This window comes from Sorex araneus, chromosome 2 (assembly GCF_027595985.1).
Source record: "Sorex araneus isolate mSorAra2 chromosome 2, mSorAra2.pri, whole genome shotgun sequence".
Classification (NCBI taxonomy): domain Eukaryota; kingdom Metazoa; phylum Chordata; class Mammalia; order Eulipotyphla; family Soricidae; genus Sorex; species Sorex araneus.
In genome coordinates this window covers 107,591,986-107,609,827 of record NC_073303.1, presented here as the reverse complement: position 1 = coordinate 107,609,827, position 17,842 = coordinate 107,591,986, and the positions used below count along the sequence as shown (strand labels likewise).

At 37.4% G+C, this 17,842-nt stretch overlaps 1 protein-coding gene across 5 annotated transcripts in view; it reads left to right on the top strand.

Moving 5' to 3' along the window:
- COL14A1 (collagen type XIV alpha 1 chain) overlaps positions 1 to 17,842 on the top strand; it is a 208,933-nt gene that overhangs the window by 120,914 nt on the left and 70,177 nt on the right. For all 5 annotated transcript variants that reach the window (XM_055127235.1, XM_055127233.1, XM_055127232.1 and 2 more), the window contains 3 exons: positions 6,288 to 6,446; positions 13,886 to 13,963; positions 16,812 to 16,898. In XM_055127235.1, coding sequence (XP_054983210.1) covers positions 6,288 to 6,446; positions 13,886 to 13,963; positions 16,812 to 16,898 — 324 coding nt within the window. The remainder of the gene's footprint in view (positions 1 to 6,287; positions 6,447 to 13,885; positions 13,964 to 16,811; positions 16,899 to 17,842) is intronic.

Here is a 17,842-nt window from a genome sequence, read left to right as displayed (position 1 = left end):
AAAATCATAGAACTTTAAATCTCAAATTCAGTGCAGAATTACCTTTGGACTGGTTAATAATGCCAAGATTCTGATTTGGTAGCTCTGAGAAGGGAGCTCGCAATGTCCATTTCTAGCAGAAACACCAGGGGGTGATATTGGTAGAAATGATCCAAGTTCCCACTGAGGCACACCATAGTTCTGTAGTATTCTTTTACCATTTTGATTGAGATGCTGACGACATTTACAATATTGTTGTTTATACTTTCCATGCAGACGTCATTATAACAGCACACCATCACCTTTCTGCCCCCTTCCTCCATCAGAGCCACAAGGACCCTCCCCTCCAAGTCTTCTCCCTGTCCCATGTAAGCGTAGTCTATAGACAGATGACATTGGATATTTGTTTTCTTACTATGCTTTTTATATCACATATCTGAGATGATTTTTGTTTGTGTGGGAGCCACACCTTGCAATGCTCAGGTATTGTTCCTGGCTCTGCACTCAGGAATCACTCCTGGTGGTGCTCAGGGGATCATAAGGGATGCTAGGGGAATTAAACCAGGTCTGCCTCATGCAAGGCAAGCACCCTACCTGCTGTACTATTTCTCTAGCCCTGCCTTGTCTTTTAAAGATTCTTTAATGCGTATATTAAAGATCTTTTGAGACAAGATCTTTAATAGATCTATTAAATATATTTTAATCCTTTAATACAAGATCCTTTGAACCTTATAAATTGGTTTCAAGGTTATGAGTTCCCTAAAATGCATCCTGCTCATAAAACTGTATTATTTCTTCAAATCTGAATGGTAATATACTTAGATACAGTGTCTTTGTGAGGTTTCATTTTATTAGCGGTTGGGCATTTGCCTTTCATGCTGCCTACCCAAGTTCAATTCCTCTGCCCCTCTTGGAGAGCCCGGCATGCTAGCGAGAGTATTGAGCCCGCGAGGCAGAGCCTGGCAAGCTACCTGTGCATATTGGATATGCCAAAAACAGTAACAATAAGTCTCTCAATGAGAGATGTTACTGGTGCCCGCTCAAACAAATCGATGAGCAATGGGATGACAGTGACAGTGACAGTGATTATGATAATTAATTTTTTGTTTGCTATATCCTACCACTCTCTGGCTCATAGAGTCTCATCTGATGGAACTTCTGTGAGTCTTCAGGACTTTCCTTTGCATGTTTTTGGTGGGGGGTGCCTGGGTGGGGGTTGGGGTGCCCACACCCAGAAGTGCTCAGAGCATATTCCTGGCCCTGCGCTCAGGAGTCACTCCTGGTTGGGCTAAGGTGCCCAACCATGGGGTGCCAGGGATCTTACTTGGGTCAGTCGCCTGCAGGGCAAGCTTCCTATCCTAGTAATATCACTCTGGCACTGTAAATTCCTTTTTTTTCTTATTGGTCTTTGGACCACATCCTGAGATGCTCAGGGGTTACTCCTGGCTCTGCACTCAGGAATTATTCCAGGGGATGCTCAGGGAACCATAGGAGATGCTGGGAGTTGAACCCAGGCCCTCCATATGCAGGGCAAATGACTTACCCCCTGTACTATTACTTTAACCCCATCATACTTTCTTGTGCTTTGCTGGTTACTGTTTCTTTGAGCTCATTGAAAAGCTGCAATTTAGTGTCACTAAATTGATTTTCTGAGTTTACAGAGCTGCTTGATATGGTAGAGCTTACAGTGCTTTTATTTTCATGCATTGAGTTTGGTGGGCTTTCTATGCGTCTTCTATGCATTGTATTTGCTGTGCTTCTACTTCATCGTTATTGCCCCCGTTCTTATAGTCTCTGAGGTATAAGACTGGATATTTCTTTTGCCTTTCCTGCCTGCTGTCACCCAGTGACAGGAAGTATAAGTGAGAGCAGTGTGAGGTGTATAGAGTAGAGGCCGTGCATTTCAGGAGATGTGGAGGTAGTCCTGCTATGATAAGTGGAGGCCAGGCATGAAGGCTGCCGGGGCCCACCTGGAAGGGAACAGAATCTGCTTCAGGTTCCAAAAAGGGATGCCGGCTGGGAAGTTAACCTCGACTGGAAGCTTGGATGAGCGCGCCAACGCTCTGAGGGGTGGAGGTAGATCTTGAAGCTCTTTAATCTTTAGCAGACAAACTTCTCATTGGCTACTTATGTGTGATGTTGAAAGAATCACTTCTCTACCTGGCCATGGATGCTGATGAAAACACAATCAGGTGAATGATGTTAAAAATGTGAAGATTGGGCTGAAAGCATAGTGTAGCAGGTAGAGCACGTGCCAACCCCGATTTCCATCCAGGCACTTCCTATATTCCCCCCAGCCCTGCTGGGAATGATCCCTGAATGCAGAGCCAGGAGTAAGCCCCGAGCACTGGCGGATATGGCCCAAAACAAACAAAAAAGTGAGGGCAGAGGGCATGACATTTGTATACATGCAGACTACACATCCCTGCCATCATGTTATTGAAGAAAGGATTTTGTAAAGTTGCACTTCAGTTGTTTTTACTTACACTTAACACAGTGATAGAACTTTTCTATTCCCTTTCTATTTTCTATCTTCGAAAAAGTTGGTTTTGGTGATCATTGAACTAGACAGACTTCCTTCCAACATTTACTGTTTCCTTTGTGTGGGTGAAGAACCTCACTTAATCTCAGAGCTGTTAGAAATACAACACCAAGGCTGCACGGAGAGCAGAGCAGCGGGGAAGGGTGCTGCAGGGAGCCTGGCTCTTCTCCGAGCCCTTCCTGCCCTGTCTGGATGCAGGGAGGGGTCTGCATAACAGTCTTTCTCTTGGCTCCTGACCTAGAATGTGGTCAGTACATCCAGTTTATACAATTTTGTTTCTTTCTGGGAGCTTGAACAGCATAAATACATAATAAAAGACTCATTCAAAATCCCTACTTTTTGCATAAAAATAACATTTTTTTAGTTCTAGTTGACAGAATTATACAACTAGAAATACAAATTATCTTAAGAGCACCTGAGATGTGGGTGGAGACTTGTTCCGCATTTAAATTAGACTCATTAGTTTTTCTTTCAAGTTATTGTTATTACTCACCAAGTTTCTTCTTGGCTGGCAGGTCTCTTACCAAGTAGTCAAGGAAAATTAGAGGAGAGATGAAAAACATGTGAGATTTTATAAATGTTTACAAAATGCTTTTTCTTTAAAGCCATCATAGCACTAAACAGGCGTGATCTCGGTGGCGCGGGACGAGGGGGGAAAAAAATAGAAAAGTTATGTAACAAACAGCAGGACTTAATTTCTCTACATTGTCAGCAATGGAGAGCCATCAAATGCTTCCTTGACAGTGGGACTGTCTTTTCTTTTTTGGGGGAAACCCTAGCAACAATAGTGAGTTATGTGTTGAAACATGGACTGTAACCAAGATAAAGCGTAAACGAAGTGAAACTTATCATTTACAAGGGCGGGGACTGGGGGGGGGGCGGGAGAGGGCGGGAGGTTTAATGGGGTGGTTGGTGATGGAATATGGGCACGGGTGAAGGGAAGGGTGTTTGAGTATTGTATAACTGACATAATCCTGAGAACTATGTAACCCTCCACATGGTGATTCAATAAAATTTAAATTAAAAAAAAATTTTTTTTAAAGAAAAATAAAAAAAAAAAAGAAAAAGAAAAAAAAAAAGCCATCATAGCTGTGGTATAGGCATGAACTTGTAATTCTCATTCCAAAGAATACTTTATAAGTCATAGGAAAATTCTAAACTTTACTATCTTACCAGGAGAATACAAAGTCCTATAAGCAAAGTTTATTAAAAACCCAGCGTCAAATTTATAAAACCTCGAGTGTTTTATAGTTTAATGGAGAACAACAACTCTCTACATTGTTCAAAGGATTCTCAAAGTCAAACATCCAGTGAACAAAAAAGAAGTAGCAAGCTACTTTATTAGTAGATCAGTAAATAGAAAATCTTAGTGCATATTCAACATGAATAATTCATATTTGATATGTCTCTAGAGTTTATTAAAATTGAATCTATACTTTTCCTTAGTTTCTTATTAATTTTTTGTTTGCTTTAGTTTTTACACTTTAGATTTTAAGTGTATTTCAAAGACTTTTACAAAAAATTAATAATGACTTAAAGGCAACAAAAGAAGCAGTTGTTTATGAAGACTTTTCAATGTTTTGTTTTGTAAAATGAAATACTTTATTTAAAAAACCATGAATAATCCCCTTTAAGACTTAAGGCAGTTTTTAAAGCATGAGTATATGTGTCTGGTACCTGGCATGAAAAATTCTATTCTTTATAATAAATGAAAAGTATTTCAAGCATAAAATTGTCTTCTGTATGATTGTGGAAGAAATGTTAGTATAGATTAATGTGAGGATATGCCCTTGCTGCATTTTTCATTTTGGTTATCATTAAATTCTTTTTTGCAAGAAAAAGAACTCTAAAGGGTTGAGTCTTTGAGAGTCTTGACTTAAATTGTCTTTATCATGATTTTACTTAAACATGACATTGAATAAAATATAGGTATAATATTTATGTCTTTAATTCCAGGGCATCAATGAAATAAAAATATAGTTTAAATAAAACCAGTAGAATTAAGGGGCTGGAGTGATAGCATAGCAGGTAGGGCATTTGCCTTGCACGAGGCCGACCCGGGTTCAATTCCCAGCATCCCTTATGGTCCCCTGAGCACTGCCAGGAGTAATTCCTAAGTGCATGAACCAGAAAAAACCCCTGTGCATCTCCGGGTGTGACCCCCCCAAAAAAAAACTAGTAGAATTAAAAGTCATATTATTTTAACTTGGGGTTACAACTCACTGGTAGAACACTTACATCTTATGTTTCAGATCTGGGTTTGATTCCACCCACTACAAATAAAAATAATAAGTCCCACAATTTTAATATGAAAGGTCCTCCTATTTTATTGGCATTCAACTTTGTTTATAAAGCAAATATAGTATTAGCTACTTTATTGCTATAACCATGATTCTCATTGAATAACCATGAATATTTATTTGGCAACAACTTTTGGTTTTCACATAATGATAAATAATTATTTTTGCCTATTCATACCACTCTTCTGCTTACTAAGTAAGCAACCTTACACCAAACTGAAAGGAATAAGGGTATTTCATGGCAGAACTTGTTAATAACTTGGTAGCCCGATTCATTGTGAATATATTTACAGTTGACTGTCACCTCCATGGCAATATAAGTTCTTTTTTTTAAAAAAAAGTAGACTCCCTGGTATGCCCCTGAATCTATATATGTAAAGATTCTGGTCTGACAAGATTACATGCTCCCTTAACCCAGAGGGATTCATTACAGTTGGCCTGGAGTCACCAAGGAGGATTCTCCTTTTCCTTCCAGTTCTCCTCATCTTAAATTAAACAGGCATCATAAAGGCGTAGTTTACTGGCCACTATTATCAATAATTTTTACTGGTAAATCAACCAGGATTCTTTTTTTTCTTTTTGGGTCACACCTGGCGATTCACAGGGGTTACTCCTGGCTTTCTACTCAGGAACTACCCTTGGTGGTGCTCGGTGGAACATATCAGAAGCTGGGAATAGAACCTAGGTCGGCCTCGTGCAAAGCAAACACCCTACCTGCTGTACTATCGCTCCAGCTCTCAACCAAAATTTTTAAATTTATTGGTTGAGATTCTGTGAATCAACCAAAATTTTTATTTAAATAGCTTCATGTTTATGTCATTGTGCATTCAGAAAAAAACATAACTGGCATAGTAATCTGATAATTTCAAAGTAAATTAGAGGAAAACTAGGTTTTAAAAAGTGAATCTTTCAATATTTAAAGAATGTTGATTAAATAAGGTCTCAGCATGCTACCTGAATGTAGGAAGAGCATGAGCATGAGAAAAGCAGATCTCTATCAAAGTGTATTTTTTTGTTTTCTCCTTCTTCACACTTTTGGTTGGGTGTAGAAAGGCACTCCAGAAGTGCTCAGGGCCGACTGCTGACTCTGTGTTCAATTGTCACATCTGAGGGTCCTTAGGGTACCAAATTCCAGGGATTGAACCAGGGTCAGCCACTTGCAAAGCAAGCACCATTAGCCACTGTACTCTATCTCCCATCTCTTTCACACTTTGCAATGACAAGTCAAGCAAATACATTAATCAGTTAATATTTCCTCCTGCTTCTTACCTCTTATTTTTTTGGGGGGTCACACCAGCATTACACAGGGGTTACTCCTGGCTCATGCACTCAGGAATTACACCTGGCGATGCTCGGGGGACCTTATGGGATACTGGGAATCAAAACCGGGTCAGCTGCGTGCAAGTCAAATGCGCTGTGCTATCACTCCAGCCCCCCTCCTAAAATATTTTTATATTTTCCCCCAGCTACATATTGTTATCAGCAAGACTTTGGCAAAAGTGGTTATTGACTGCAAGCAAGTGGGTGAGAAGGCAATAAATGCATCTGCCAACATCACCTCTGATGGTATAGAAGTCCTTGGGAGAATGGTTCGATCAAGAGGGCCTACCGGGAACTCGGCACCGGTAAGTTAATTAGCTGGTGAAAGTATGTCATTATATAGCAAAAATTCTTTTCTGTGATTGTATATATTCTAGGAGGAGTGCTAATAAAATACTGGATGGATAAATCATAGAAGGATAAATGATGGTGAATGAATAAATCGATTACATCTTTCACTTTATGAGCTAAAATGTCATTACATTTGACAGAATGTTTCAGAAATTAAGGTCATTTGTTTTCTGGATTCATTTCAAAATTCAAATAACATAGTATTAATCACTCTGTGATGTAAATGGTATGTGAAGGTGACTCAGAACCATTAATGAACTTCATTTATAAAAGCAAATAGAAAGGTATATAAATGTGTAATTATTTAGATAATCAGGTGAAATAAATCTCACATTTGGGTTTATGTTGGACATTAAAATATATATTCATTTATTTATAATTAAAATAATCTTTTAGTTGAGATAAATCTCACATTTGGGTTTATGTTGGACATTAAAATATATATTCATTTATTTATAATTAAAATAATATTTCATCACAGAATTATATAAATTTCAGGTATGCAGCACTAAGCATCAGTAAGTATGTTCCTTTATCCTTATTTACCCTTCCCTCCTCATTCTTCAGTTAATTGATTTTTAATCTAAAACTTTATGTTTTATTTAATTTGACACTTGTTTTCTCTATATGTCACATATGGGTGAAATAATGAAATTTTTTTTCTCTACCTACTTATTTCATTAAGTATTATACTATCTATGTTCACTCCTGAGGTACAAATGGCAAGATTTCATTTTCTTTGTCCCATTATGTATGTATACCACCTAAAAGTGGTATACTAGATTTTTGCTGTTACTTAAATGAAATTTATTTTTTAATCATCAATAGATATTTAAGTAGCAAATCCTTCTATGATACCATAGTTTTCTTCATACAATACAAAATTCAAGATTGAAAGACTTCCAATTGGCAAAGAAATCACATTCCCTTCATTCACTACCCACATAAAAGACAATGTATAATTTTTTTTTTGTTTTAAGAACATACATTTATAGCTAATTAGAAACATTCCCTAATTTGATTCACTATGCAATAAGAATCAGTTGTTTTGGAGGACATTTCATAAGCAATTCCAACTATTCTAATCTACATTTCTATGTAACAGAAAAATTAAGCTAATTAAGAATCATTTTTATTGTCTTGTGCTTTTATACTCTGTAGAACTAGTGACTTAATGTGGAACTTTATAGAAAGAATTGGTGGTTATGAAAGTGTTTTTAAACTGCAGATCACTTTATACAAATAAATGTGACATTTGTTTAGTTACTATAGCATATGAGTATCACTGTATCACTGTCATCCTGTTGTTCATCAATTTACTCGAGCAGGCACCAGTAACGTCCTCTATTACACTCACCCTGAGATTTTAGCAGCTTTTCCTTACTCGTCTTTCCCAATGACTGGAGGCTCTTTCAGGGTCAGGGTAATGAGGCCTGTCGTTACTGTTTTTGGAATATCGAATACGCCACAGGTAGCTTGCCAGGCTTTGCTGTGCAGGCAGGATACTCTCGGTAGCTTGCTGGGCTTTCTGAGAAGTATGTATATATCTGTTACTGTATATAGGATATGAATATGCCACAGGGAACTTGCCAGACTCTCCTAAGTGGGCAATAGACTCTTGGTATCTTGACAGGTACTCCAAATGGGAGAACTAGGCTATTAGATGTCTCGAGGCCACAATGCAGCCGCATGTTTTCGGGAGCTTGGTTTTATAGTCTCTGGATATTGACTGTTGATGGGATTACATGGCGCCTGGAGGCAGTCTCTGGGTGTGACTGCCTAGCTACTGGAAAATGGAAGATCTGGGTGGAAGAGGCCCAGTCCCGATCTAAGTAGCCTTGGAGATCTCAGCCCTGGGTCCTTGCACACCTGGGTTCCTCCACCATATGAGTAAATAAGATAAAAAGAGACTCAGAAGGTGGAGAAATAGTAGTTGCTTTGCATGCAGGCAACCCAGATTTGATTCCCAGTACCCTATAAGATGATGCATGCCCACCAGGCGTGATCTCTGAGTGAAGAGCCAGGAGAAAGCCCTGAGTAACACCAGGTATAGCCCAGAGCAAAACAAACAATTAAAGAGCAAATATAAATGGATGCTTGAATGGAAAAGTGAATAGACTCTAATTTTAGAATGAAAAAAAATTAAAATAATCCTAAGCATAAAAGATCCTGATCCCAAATCACAAATTACAGTTATTTTGATTTTATAAATATTGAAGTAAAATTTCTTAGAGTAGGCATTTAAGGAAAACAATTTTTATGATTGCCGGAGTTGATAATAATTTCTCAAAAATGCCTTTTGCAAACCTCTAATATTTAGCATTCGATTATTTGTAGCCATATACTATTTTCATCATCTTTCATGTATTTACATTTACCTCTCTAGCCAGAAATATAAAACCATCATGGTCTTCATTTACTTCTTTTTTCTACCCATGTTTCATAGCTGATAAATTTGTGTGAACTAAGTAAGTTTCCAAGAAATACTTGAGAGAAATGAAACCAAATGAGTGCATTTTCATTGCATGGTGTAATTTTTCTTAACTTTACTTTTACATATATTGCATGTGTGGCATTGACATTAGTCTATTAAAATATATCATATCTTCTCATAATTTGTATTTTACAATTGCAATGATATAATTACAATATTTCACATTACCCACATATCGTAATTATGTTCTAAAAATATGATCTCTAAATATCAAATAATTTACTTCTGAAAGCACAACTGCTGTAGATTTCAGGCCTATGGGTCATAAAGCTTAACTTTGGGGCACGACAGAAAAGCATTAAACTGGACCCTCTGTGGAAACTTCCAACCAGTAGAAGACAAAGAGGAATTTATTGAAGTCAACATTAAAGAGTTCTTTGTAATCTGTAAGAAAAAAGTTGTGGCTTTTGGTAGATTCTAGAGGTCTACAAAAAAATTGCTAAATAGATTTTCAGTCTTCCCACTTCGCAAAGAATTTGATTATGTGGAAGTAGATTATTAGGTTAGATCTCAAGAATGTGATTGGAAACTCACTTGCTTTTGTAACCACTTCTGTACAAAACAAGAGGAGACAGAGTACTCAACTTTTAACTTAGAAATCTCTTACCATGAAGAAAATCTTGATATGTATCTATACTCCAATACCCAGAAAAGGGGAATATGTAGGTACACATTTTGGATTATTCAGGTAGAGTGGTTATCATTAAGATTAGTGACTCATAAGTGAGTCTTCCCTAGTAAATTTATCAGTGATTCAAAAAAATCACATGAAAAGAATTTTTTTAATGTTATCTGATTAAAAAAAATCAAGATTAGGTTTTTAAAGAAAATGCATTCTTTCTAAACTAGTCGAATAAAGGAAAGATTAATGGGTTTAAGGATGCAGTAATGAATGATTTCTCATTCATAATGAAAGTAACTTATGTGCACCAATGCAAGATTTTATAGGCAGTTATAGTCCCTAATGGTACTAAACCAAAAAAAGCAGACTTAGCTGTCAAAACACTTATGGGAAGAAAGTTAACTATCCTTTGCCTTTATAATCCTTTTACTCCTAAAAATTTTTTTTCAATATTTCCTGGGGCTAGAGCAATAGCACAGTTGGCAGGGTGTTTGCTTTGCACGCAGCCAACTTGGGTTCGATTCCTCCGCCCCTCTTGGAGAGCCCGGCAAGCTACCGGGAGTATTTCACCTGAACGCCTGCTTGGCAGAGCCTGGCTAGCTACCCATGGTGTATTCGTTATGCCAAAAACAGTAACAACAAGTCTCACAATGGAGACGTTACTGGTGCCTGCTCAAGTAAATTGATGAGCAACGGGATGACAGTGATACAGTGAATATTTCCTGACATCTGCTGCCAGTCAAAGATGGCTCTAGAAAAAAATTGAGCTTCTGCCATAGGATCACGTTTCTTAGTCTCTTTCGTCCACTTTTTCAATACTTAATACTTGGATAATCATCCAATTTACATTTGCTCAGTCCTCTGCTATTTTCAAAACAGAAATAAAACTTGTGTTATGAAATTGCTATCCTTCCAGTAACCTTAAGAAGATATACAACATTCCCATTTTATAAATGCTGGAGCTCAGGACTAAAAAAATGTCAGGAAGGCTCTCCTTTTGAAAAGTGGAAAAATGAGATATGAGACTGCACCTGGCTTGTATAAAAGCACATTTTCTATTGTAGTGTTTCTTTGCCCTAAAGTAGAGTGGTCTTAAAGCAGAGGAGGATATCTGGTCTGTAGTAGTGACCAGTCCATCAGTCCATTGACCGTTTCAGAGACTCATTATTATTTGAGTTAAGACCTTGAAAATAGATGTAATCAACCCCCCCTTCCAGTATATCTATCAGTATAACACATTCTAAGTTCCATGAATAACAGCTCTTATTTTTCATCTCCTAATTTAATTAACATCATGATGGTTTTTTTAATTCAATAATCAAATGCAAGTAAAAACACTAAGCTCAATAGCTGAAAGTGCTTTATAAATCTTGTTTTGAGATGGATTCAATAAAAGCTAAACATTAAATTAAAAACAGAAGATGGCCCAGGGCCCCAGCTTTCTTATGCAATGTAAAGTTTCATAAAGATTCGTAGACATTCAGCTTGGATTTAAATGATCAGTTTAATTATGATATGCTAGAAAAAGTCAGAAGATAAAATCTGATACTGAGTGAAAAAGGGAACCAGGGGTATATTTTAATTCTCATTTACAGATCTCAATGACTCAACTGCTGAGAAGTATTTTAATCTTATTTTCATGGTAACATTTGACCCCAGATGACTTCCTTTTCTGCTACACCCAGACAAAAATGTTCAAAAGTGAAAAATGTGCATTTGTAATTGATTTTGTATTCCCTTGAAAAAGATTTTTAAAAAAGCAAAAGTAGGAGGTTATGTCTCTTTCTGTTTCTTCCCTCTGTCTTTGCTCATATCTATAAAAATAATGTTTAGTTATAAAGAAAAAAGTTTCGAAGTAGAAAACTTGTATTATTTGAAGTATGCCTATTTTGACCCATATTGTCTTACATCTTTAGGCACTGAAATGTAAATTATTTTGACATGCCATCTCTGCACTGCTTTCTATTTTATTTGCATGCATGAATGTGTCACTGCTCTTCAGAATAAAAGCTGGAGGACTTTTATAAAACCAGTCCCCAAAAATGTGGAAAAGAAGTCCTTAAAGAAAAGCCAAAGAATCTGGACTATTATGTATGCAAAAACAATTGTGAATAAATTGGTTGTACTCACACTCTCAGACACAAAAGACTGCTGAGCTCATCAAAGTTGAAGACAGCCCACGATCATTCCTCAAATAATAGTATTAGCTTCATTCAGCACTTAGTAGACATTTAACCCTTAGAATGAGCAAAGTGAGCTCAGAAGAATTCCAGTTGGAGAGAAGATTGGTCAAAAGTTTGTATGTAGACATACTACTCTAGGTGATTAGGTTGTCAATGTTTATTTGAAAAATTTGAAAAAAAGCTTGGTGTATACTAGAGCTAGTGAAATACTTTGCTTTAAGTAAATCTTTCCATTCACTTCAATGTTTTTACACTGAGGTCTGTATTCAGAAACGGAAAAATTCTTAATGAATGAACAACTGACATATTTCATGAATCTATCTAATGCTTTCATAATGGAATCCATTTAAGAAATGTCCACAGACAAATGACATGGAAACATAGACTAGAGTATCTACATTTTAAACTTTAGACCAAAGATCCCTTCATTGCAAAATGAACAAGAAGAAAATGAATTGTGCAATCTGCACCTCAATCTGAAGTCAGCTTTTAACGTATATTTAAACTACTTTGGTCTTTTATCCCATGTCTTGATCTACAGAACGGGTTTAATATTACTAACATAACTAACTCGTAGAGGGGATTTATATATTAAGTGACACAGGCAAAAACCCTAGGATAGTTTATGGTACATAGAGTTTCAGCAAATATTGGCTGCTTTTGTTGCTATTTGCTAAGGTTTCTCTTGATCAAAATATTAAACATATATGATGACTATGTAGACCAACTGTTTTTAAATTCTCTCCTAAGTACTGTGTTGTGATTTGATTCTACTGTATGACCCTGAACATTTTAACTTTTATCCTCTTGATAAAAGATGAGAAAAATACTGAGAAAAGACAAGTTTCCAGCACTTGCTAAAACACACATCTTGTTGAGGAAAGTTGCAGGTTTAAAATGGGAATAACCTCATCCTTCTCCCAATTCTATAATTTATGATAGTTTAATATTTAAAAGTAATATAGAGGGCTGATGAGATAATAAGTATGGGTTTACCATGTTGCCTGCATGAAGTCTAATCCCTAGAACGACATATGGTTCCCTAACCGTCACCATGAGTGAACCATGATAGAGCCAGTGCTAGCCCATAAGGACTGTGATGCCTCTAGACCTCGAAATAATAATCATACTAATAATAATTATAAAAGAAGACAGAAAATACTGAGATGATTGGATCATTTCTCAGCCTTTTGGCTAAGTCGGGTATAGAAATGATTGGGCCATGAAGCCTGTGCTAGTCCCAACTAATATTAAAATGATTTTATTGTATATATCAAATATAGATTTAATTAGTACCAACAAATAAGACTGTTTTTTATTGCATAAAAAAACATGCTCCCCCATGATCAATGTATTAAATTAAAAGACACATAGCATGAACTCTCATAATGCCATATGAGTTTTGATATATATTATATATCTATCTGCCTTTCCCTATAAATTCTCTGAGGTCAGGACTCTGGTTTTGTTCATTTCCATATCCTAAATGTCTATATAATATCTGACATCTGATTTGCATTATACGCTGAAGAAATCAGTGCTGATTATATGCATCAATTAATTAAGATTTAAAATTGGAATTCAATTAATTAATTTGACAATTTTTCATGGATATCTAGTACATGTTTCAGATTTTGATAGAACACACAAAAATTACTAATAGTACTTTTTCAAGAGATCACAGTATGAGGAGAAGTTGCTATAGGCATTATCTTATTTGGTGGGAGACATACTTTTGTAAGGAGAATCTATGGTATTAGAGAAGTACTTGAAATGTCTGAGATAGCTAGAAAAGGAAAAGTTTCAGTGGTGGTGCCCAATTTATTTTTTAGGTAGAGAAGGGAAAAGAAAGTTGTGCTAAATAAGGGAATTTGGATAGTGGATGAGGTCACTATAAACCAAACCTTAGGTCACTGTGTGTTTGCCAAGCAAAAGTAACACAAATTATTGTAGCTATCTATTTGTTCATTGTAATTTTAGGTTATAGATGTATTAGATATTGTTATATAATATTTGAAATGACTCATTATGAATATAACACATTGTATCTGTATATCCTTTGTCATGAATTTCAATTTCTTTTTTAAATTGCAGTTCCAGTTACAGATGTTTGACATTGTTTGTTCCACATCATGGGCCAGTAGAGACAAATGCTGTGAACTCCCAGGCCTGGTATGAATTTTTCTTTCTTATTTGGCCAGTTTTTGATTGAACTATTTCTGAAATTATACTTAATTTTCTCTGAAAATAAAATGTTGTTTCTGGCAATTTTATCATAAATAATGGGCTGTGATGATAATGAAAATTAGGAAGATTTTAAGAAAGAGCCATGTGTGAATTAGCAGAACACACATGGTGGGAACTGTACAACCCAGGGGGCCATTGACACATGTCCAGATGTTCCCAAATTAAGTGCTTCATTGAGTTTGAGCATCTCAATACTTTTTTCCCATTACATCCCTAAGCCAAAAGAAATACTGAACAATTTTATCCACAAAGTAATTAGGTCTAAACATCTTAGAAATTGTTCCTGTCCTAACAACCCAGCATCCATGTGAAAAAATAATAAAAGAAACTGAATTTTCTTCCTAAATAACCACATGGCTTATTAATGAGATGTGTGTGCCTACTGGGAATGTACATTTTCTCATACTTGGAATCTGAGAGACAGCACCACCCTCCCTTTGTTTTCCATGTTGATTTTCCCCATGGTACTTACTTTCCCTCATAACAACTGCTGAAAAACTAGGTTTGCAAATATACGACATCACTTAAAATTGTGTTTTAAAATCCCATGCTGAAGTTGTGAGCTACTGTGAATTGACTTTTCATGTGATGTGCAATGGTTGCCAAATATTGCTATTTCTCCTGATATTTTTTTTTTCAAACGGTCTGGAGCAATAGCACAGCAGATAGGGTGTTTGCCATGCATGCAGCAGATCCGGGTTCAATGCCTCCTCCCCTCTCGGAGAGCCTCGCAAGCTACCGAGAGTATCACACCCGCACGGCAGAACCTGGCAAGCTACCCGTGGCATATTTGATATGCCAAAAACAGTAACAACAAGTCTCAAAATAGAGATGTTACTAGTGCCCGCTTGAGCAAATTGATGAGCAATGGGATGACAGTGACAGTTAATTTTTTCAAACAATCACAGTGAGTATGCCATAGTATGTGAAAACACAAGAGTACATTGTCTGGCACATCACCTGGGGACTATAGGCATAACCTATCTTATGCTACTAGAAATCTAACTTTTTCTGATTATTGATTTTAAGTATAATTCATAGAGAATATATGTGAATATCTATGTTGTATATATGTACAAATACATGTAATATATGTTCAGATTTATATCTCAGCATCTTTATACTGGTGACATGAAATGGATCATTCTGTTGAAGTTATACAGTAATTTAAAAATTTAGCTTTTTAAGACCTTCTGTGGGTTCACTTTGGTTACCTAACTCCTTAAACTATGGGTTGTGATTCCATGGGGTGGTGTACCTGAATGTAGGATTGTGAAAAATTAGATAGTAGTAAAATGTTTCTGAACACACAAGCACCAAAAAATTAATTTGAAGTCAACCAAGTGGTAAGTCTGAGGTGCTTCTGGCAGTGCTCACTTGTGTTGCATTGTTTGAGCAAAAAGTGGTCATGGGTAGAAAGTGTTAAGGCTGGAGCAATAATAAAGCAGGGAGGGCATTTGCCTTGCTCATAGCCGATCTAAGTTCAATCCCCAGCACCCCATGTGATCTCCCCTGAGCACTGCTAGGAGTAATTCCTGGGTGCAGAGCCAGGAGTAACCAGGGGTAACCTGTGAGCATTTCTAGTTGTAATCCAAAAAACAAAATAAAAGTGTTTAAGAAGCTCTGTTTTATTACAGGCAACAAATATCTGCGACTGTTTGAAAAGGAAGTCCCTTACTTTCTTCATCAGACTAGTTTTCCAGTAAACTCTTCGAGCCAGTTAGACCAGAGACACTGATGTGCTAAATGCAGTTAAATAGTGGACTTTTGAAGTTGGGATAAAATACTGTTTTTATTTTTCCTTAGTTGTTTGCACATCAGACCAGATATTTTAGTGGAAGTTTTTTTTTTTGAAATGTGCCAAAACCTTTTTGTTATTGTTTTATGTTCACACAAGCAGTGCTCAAGACTTACTCAAGTAAGCCTTACAACATGTAAGGCACTTCTCTTGCATGTAGCTAACCCAGGTTCAATCCCCAGCACCCCATATGATCTCTTGAACACACCAAGAGTGAACCTTAAGTGTAGAGCCAGGGATAAATCCTTAGCACCACCAGGTGTGGCTCCAGAAAATAATAATTTTTTAAAGCCTTAGATTGCTTCTGTGACATTTTATTTTGTTTTCCATCACAGAATTCGAGTACTAAATTGTTACCTGAAATTTATTGTATTTTGTAGTTTGTATGTTTATTTTATTATAGATACAGCAATTTTATGGCATTTGGGGGGGGGGGTTCACAACCGGTGATGCACAGGGATCACTCCTGGCTCTGCACTCAAGAATTACCCCTGGCAGTGCTCAGGGGACCATATGAGAATCGAACCCAGGGCGACCACGTGCAAGGTAAATGCCCTCCCCACTGTGCTATTGCTCCAGCCCCAGATACAGTAATTTTAATGGATCATTCCCAAAATTTTCTTTGATCCTTTAAAATGGCAAGAGATGTTATGACACAAGACCCTTAAGTTCATAGAATATTGTTGTTCTAAATGAGTTGTATATAAATGGGGATTTGACTTCATTTTTCTTTTGTGTATTTGGTCACTTGTGACTTGTTTTCTCCTCTGGGATTCCCAGCTGGATTTACCAACACTCTCTATCAATGATTACTATCAATACATCCACTAGCTGCTCATTTTTCTTCAAAGAAAATATTTCTTTGTTGAGAAAATACTCTGCCTTTCTAGATGAGTACTCACTTAAAAAAATTAAAGTATCTTAAAGTGTTTGTATATACAGATTGTTCAGTAACTATTCTTTTTCTTCTCTTAGAGGGACGAAGAAACCTGTCCAGACCTTCCCCACTCCTGCTCTTGCTCTGCAGCCAGCAAAGGGCCTCTGGGACCAGCAGGCCCACCGGTAAGCCTTGCCTGCTTTGGGCCCCCATGTGCCTTAGTAACACTTTTGGTGATCACTTGTCTAACCTGTGCAGTGCTGGACACTGTCCTAAACATTGGCTTATTCAGAGAAGACAGGGAGGGCAGGGGACGTAAAGGAACTCCCTAAAGAACACGGCTTAGGGGCCTGTGAGATGGCCCAACAAATGCACATACGCACCAGGCCCTGAGTTCTATCCCTAGGACCACAAGGTCCATCAGGAACTGCCAGATGTGTTCTTCATGGCTTCCCCCTTCCCCCCGCTACCCCCCCAGCATCTCTGGGCTTCAGCAGCACCACATCAACCAACGCAAGCATTGAACTCTTAGGCATAGATCAGGCCATACTCCAGACTGCTTCAGCGTCGCTTGGAAGTCTCCAATGAGGAAGAGCACAGCTTGGAGGAGCGGGTCTTCAGATCTGGACCCCCGTCCCTCCTATAGACGGTGCCCTTAGCCACACTACCATCTGATCTCCCTCTTTGGGAGCCACACTGGACAGTGCTCGGGCTTGCCCTGGCTCTTTGCTCAGGGATCACTCTGGAGGTGCTCAGGGGATCAGAGGTGGTACCGAGGATTAATCCAGCATTGGCCGTACAGGCGAGCACCTTAATCCCTGTACTGTCTCTTTGGCCCTCAACATCTTCCATTTTATCCCGTGGTTTTCACTGAACCTCTGATTGTACCCTTGATATCTGCTTCTGTGCTCCTTCCTTATCCTGTGTAAAAGTTGGCATGTAAAGCGAAGAATTCTTATTCATCGGGATTAGTACACTATCAGAGCAAGAGCTTCTTCATTGCTGCCAAGAACTTTTTACAAAACAGAAGTGAAAGAAAGGGGTTGGGAGGGGGAAAAGAGAAGGGGGAGAGAAGGGAAGAAAAAGGACAATTTTTTATTTGTTTATTTTTCTTTTTGGGTCACACCTG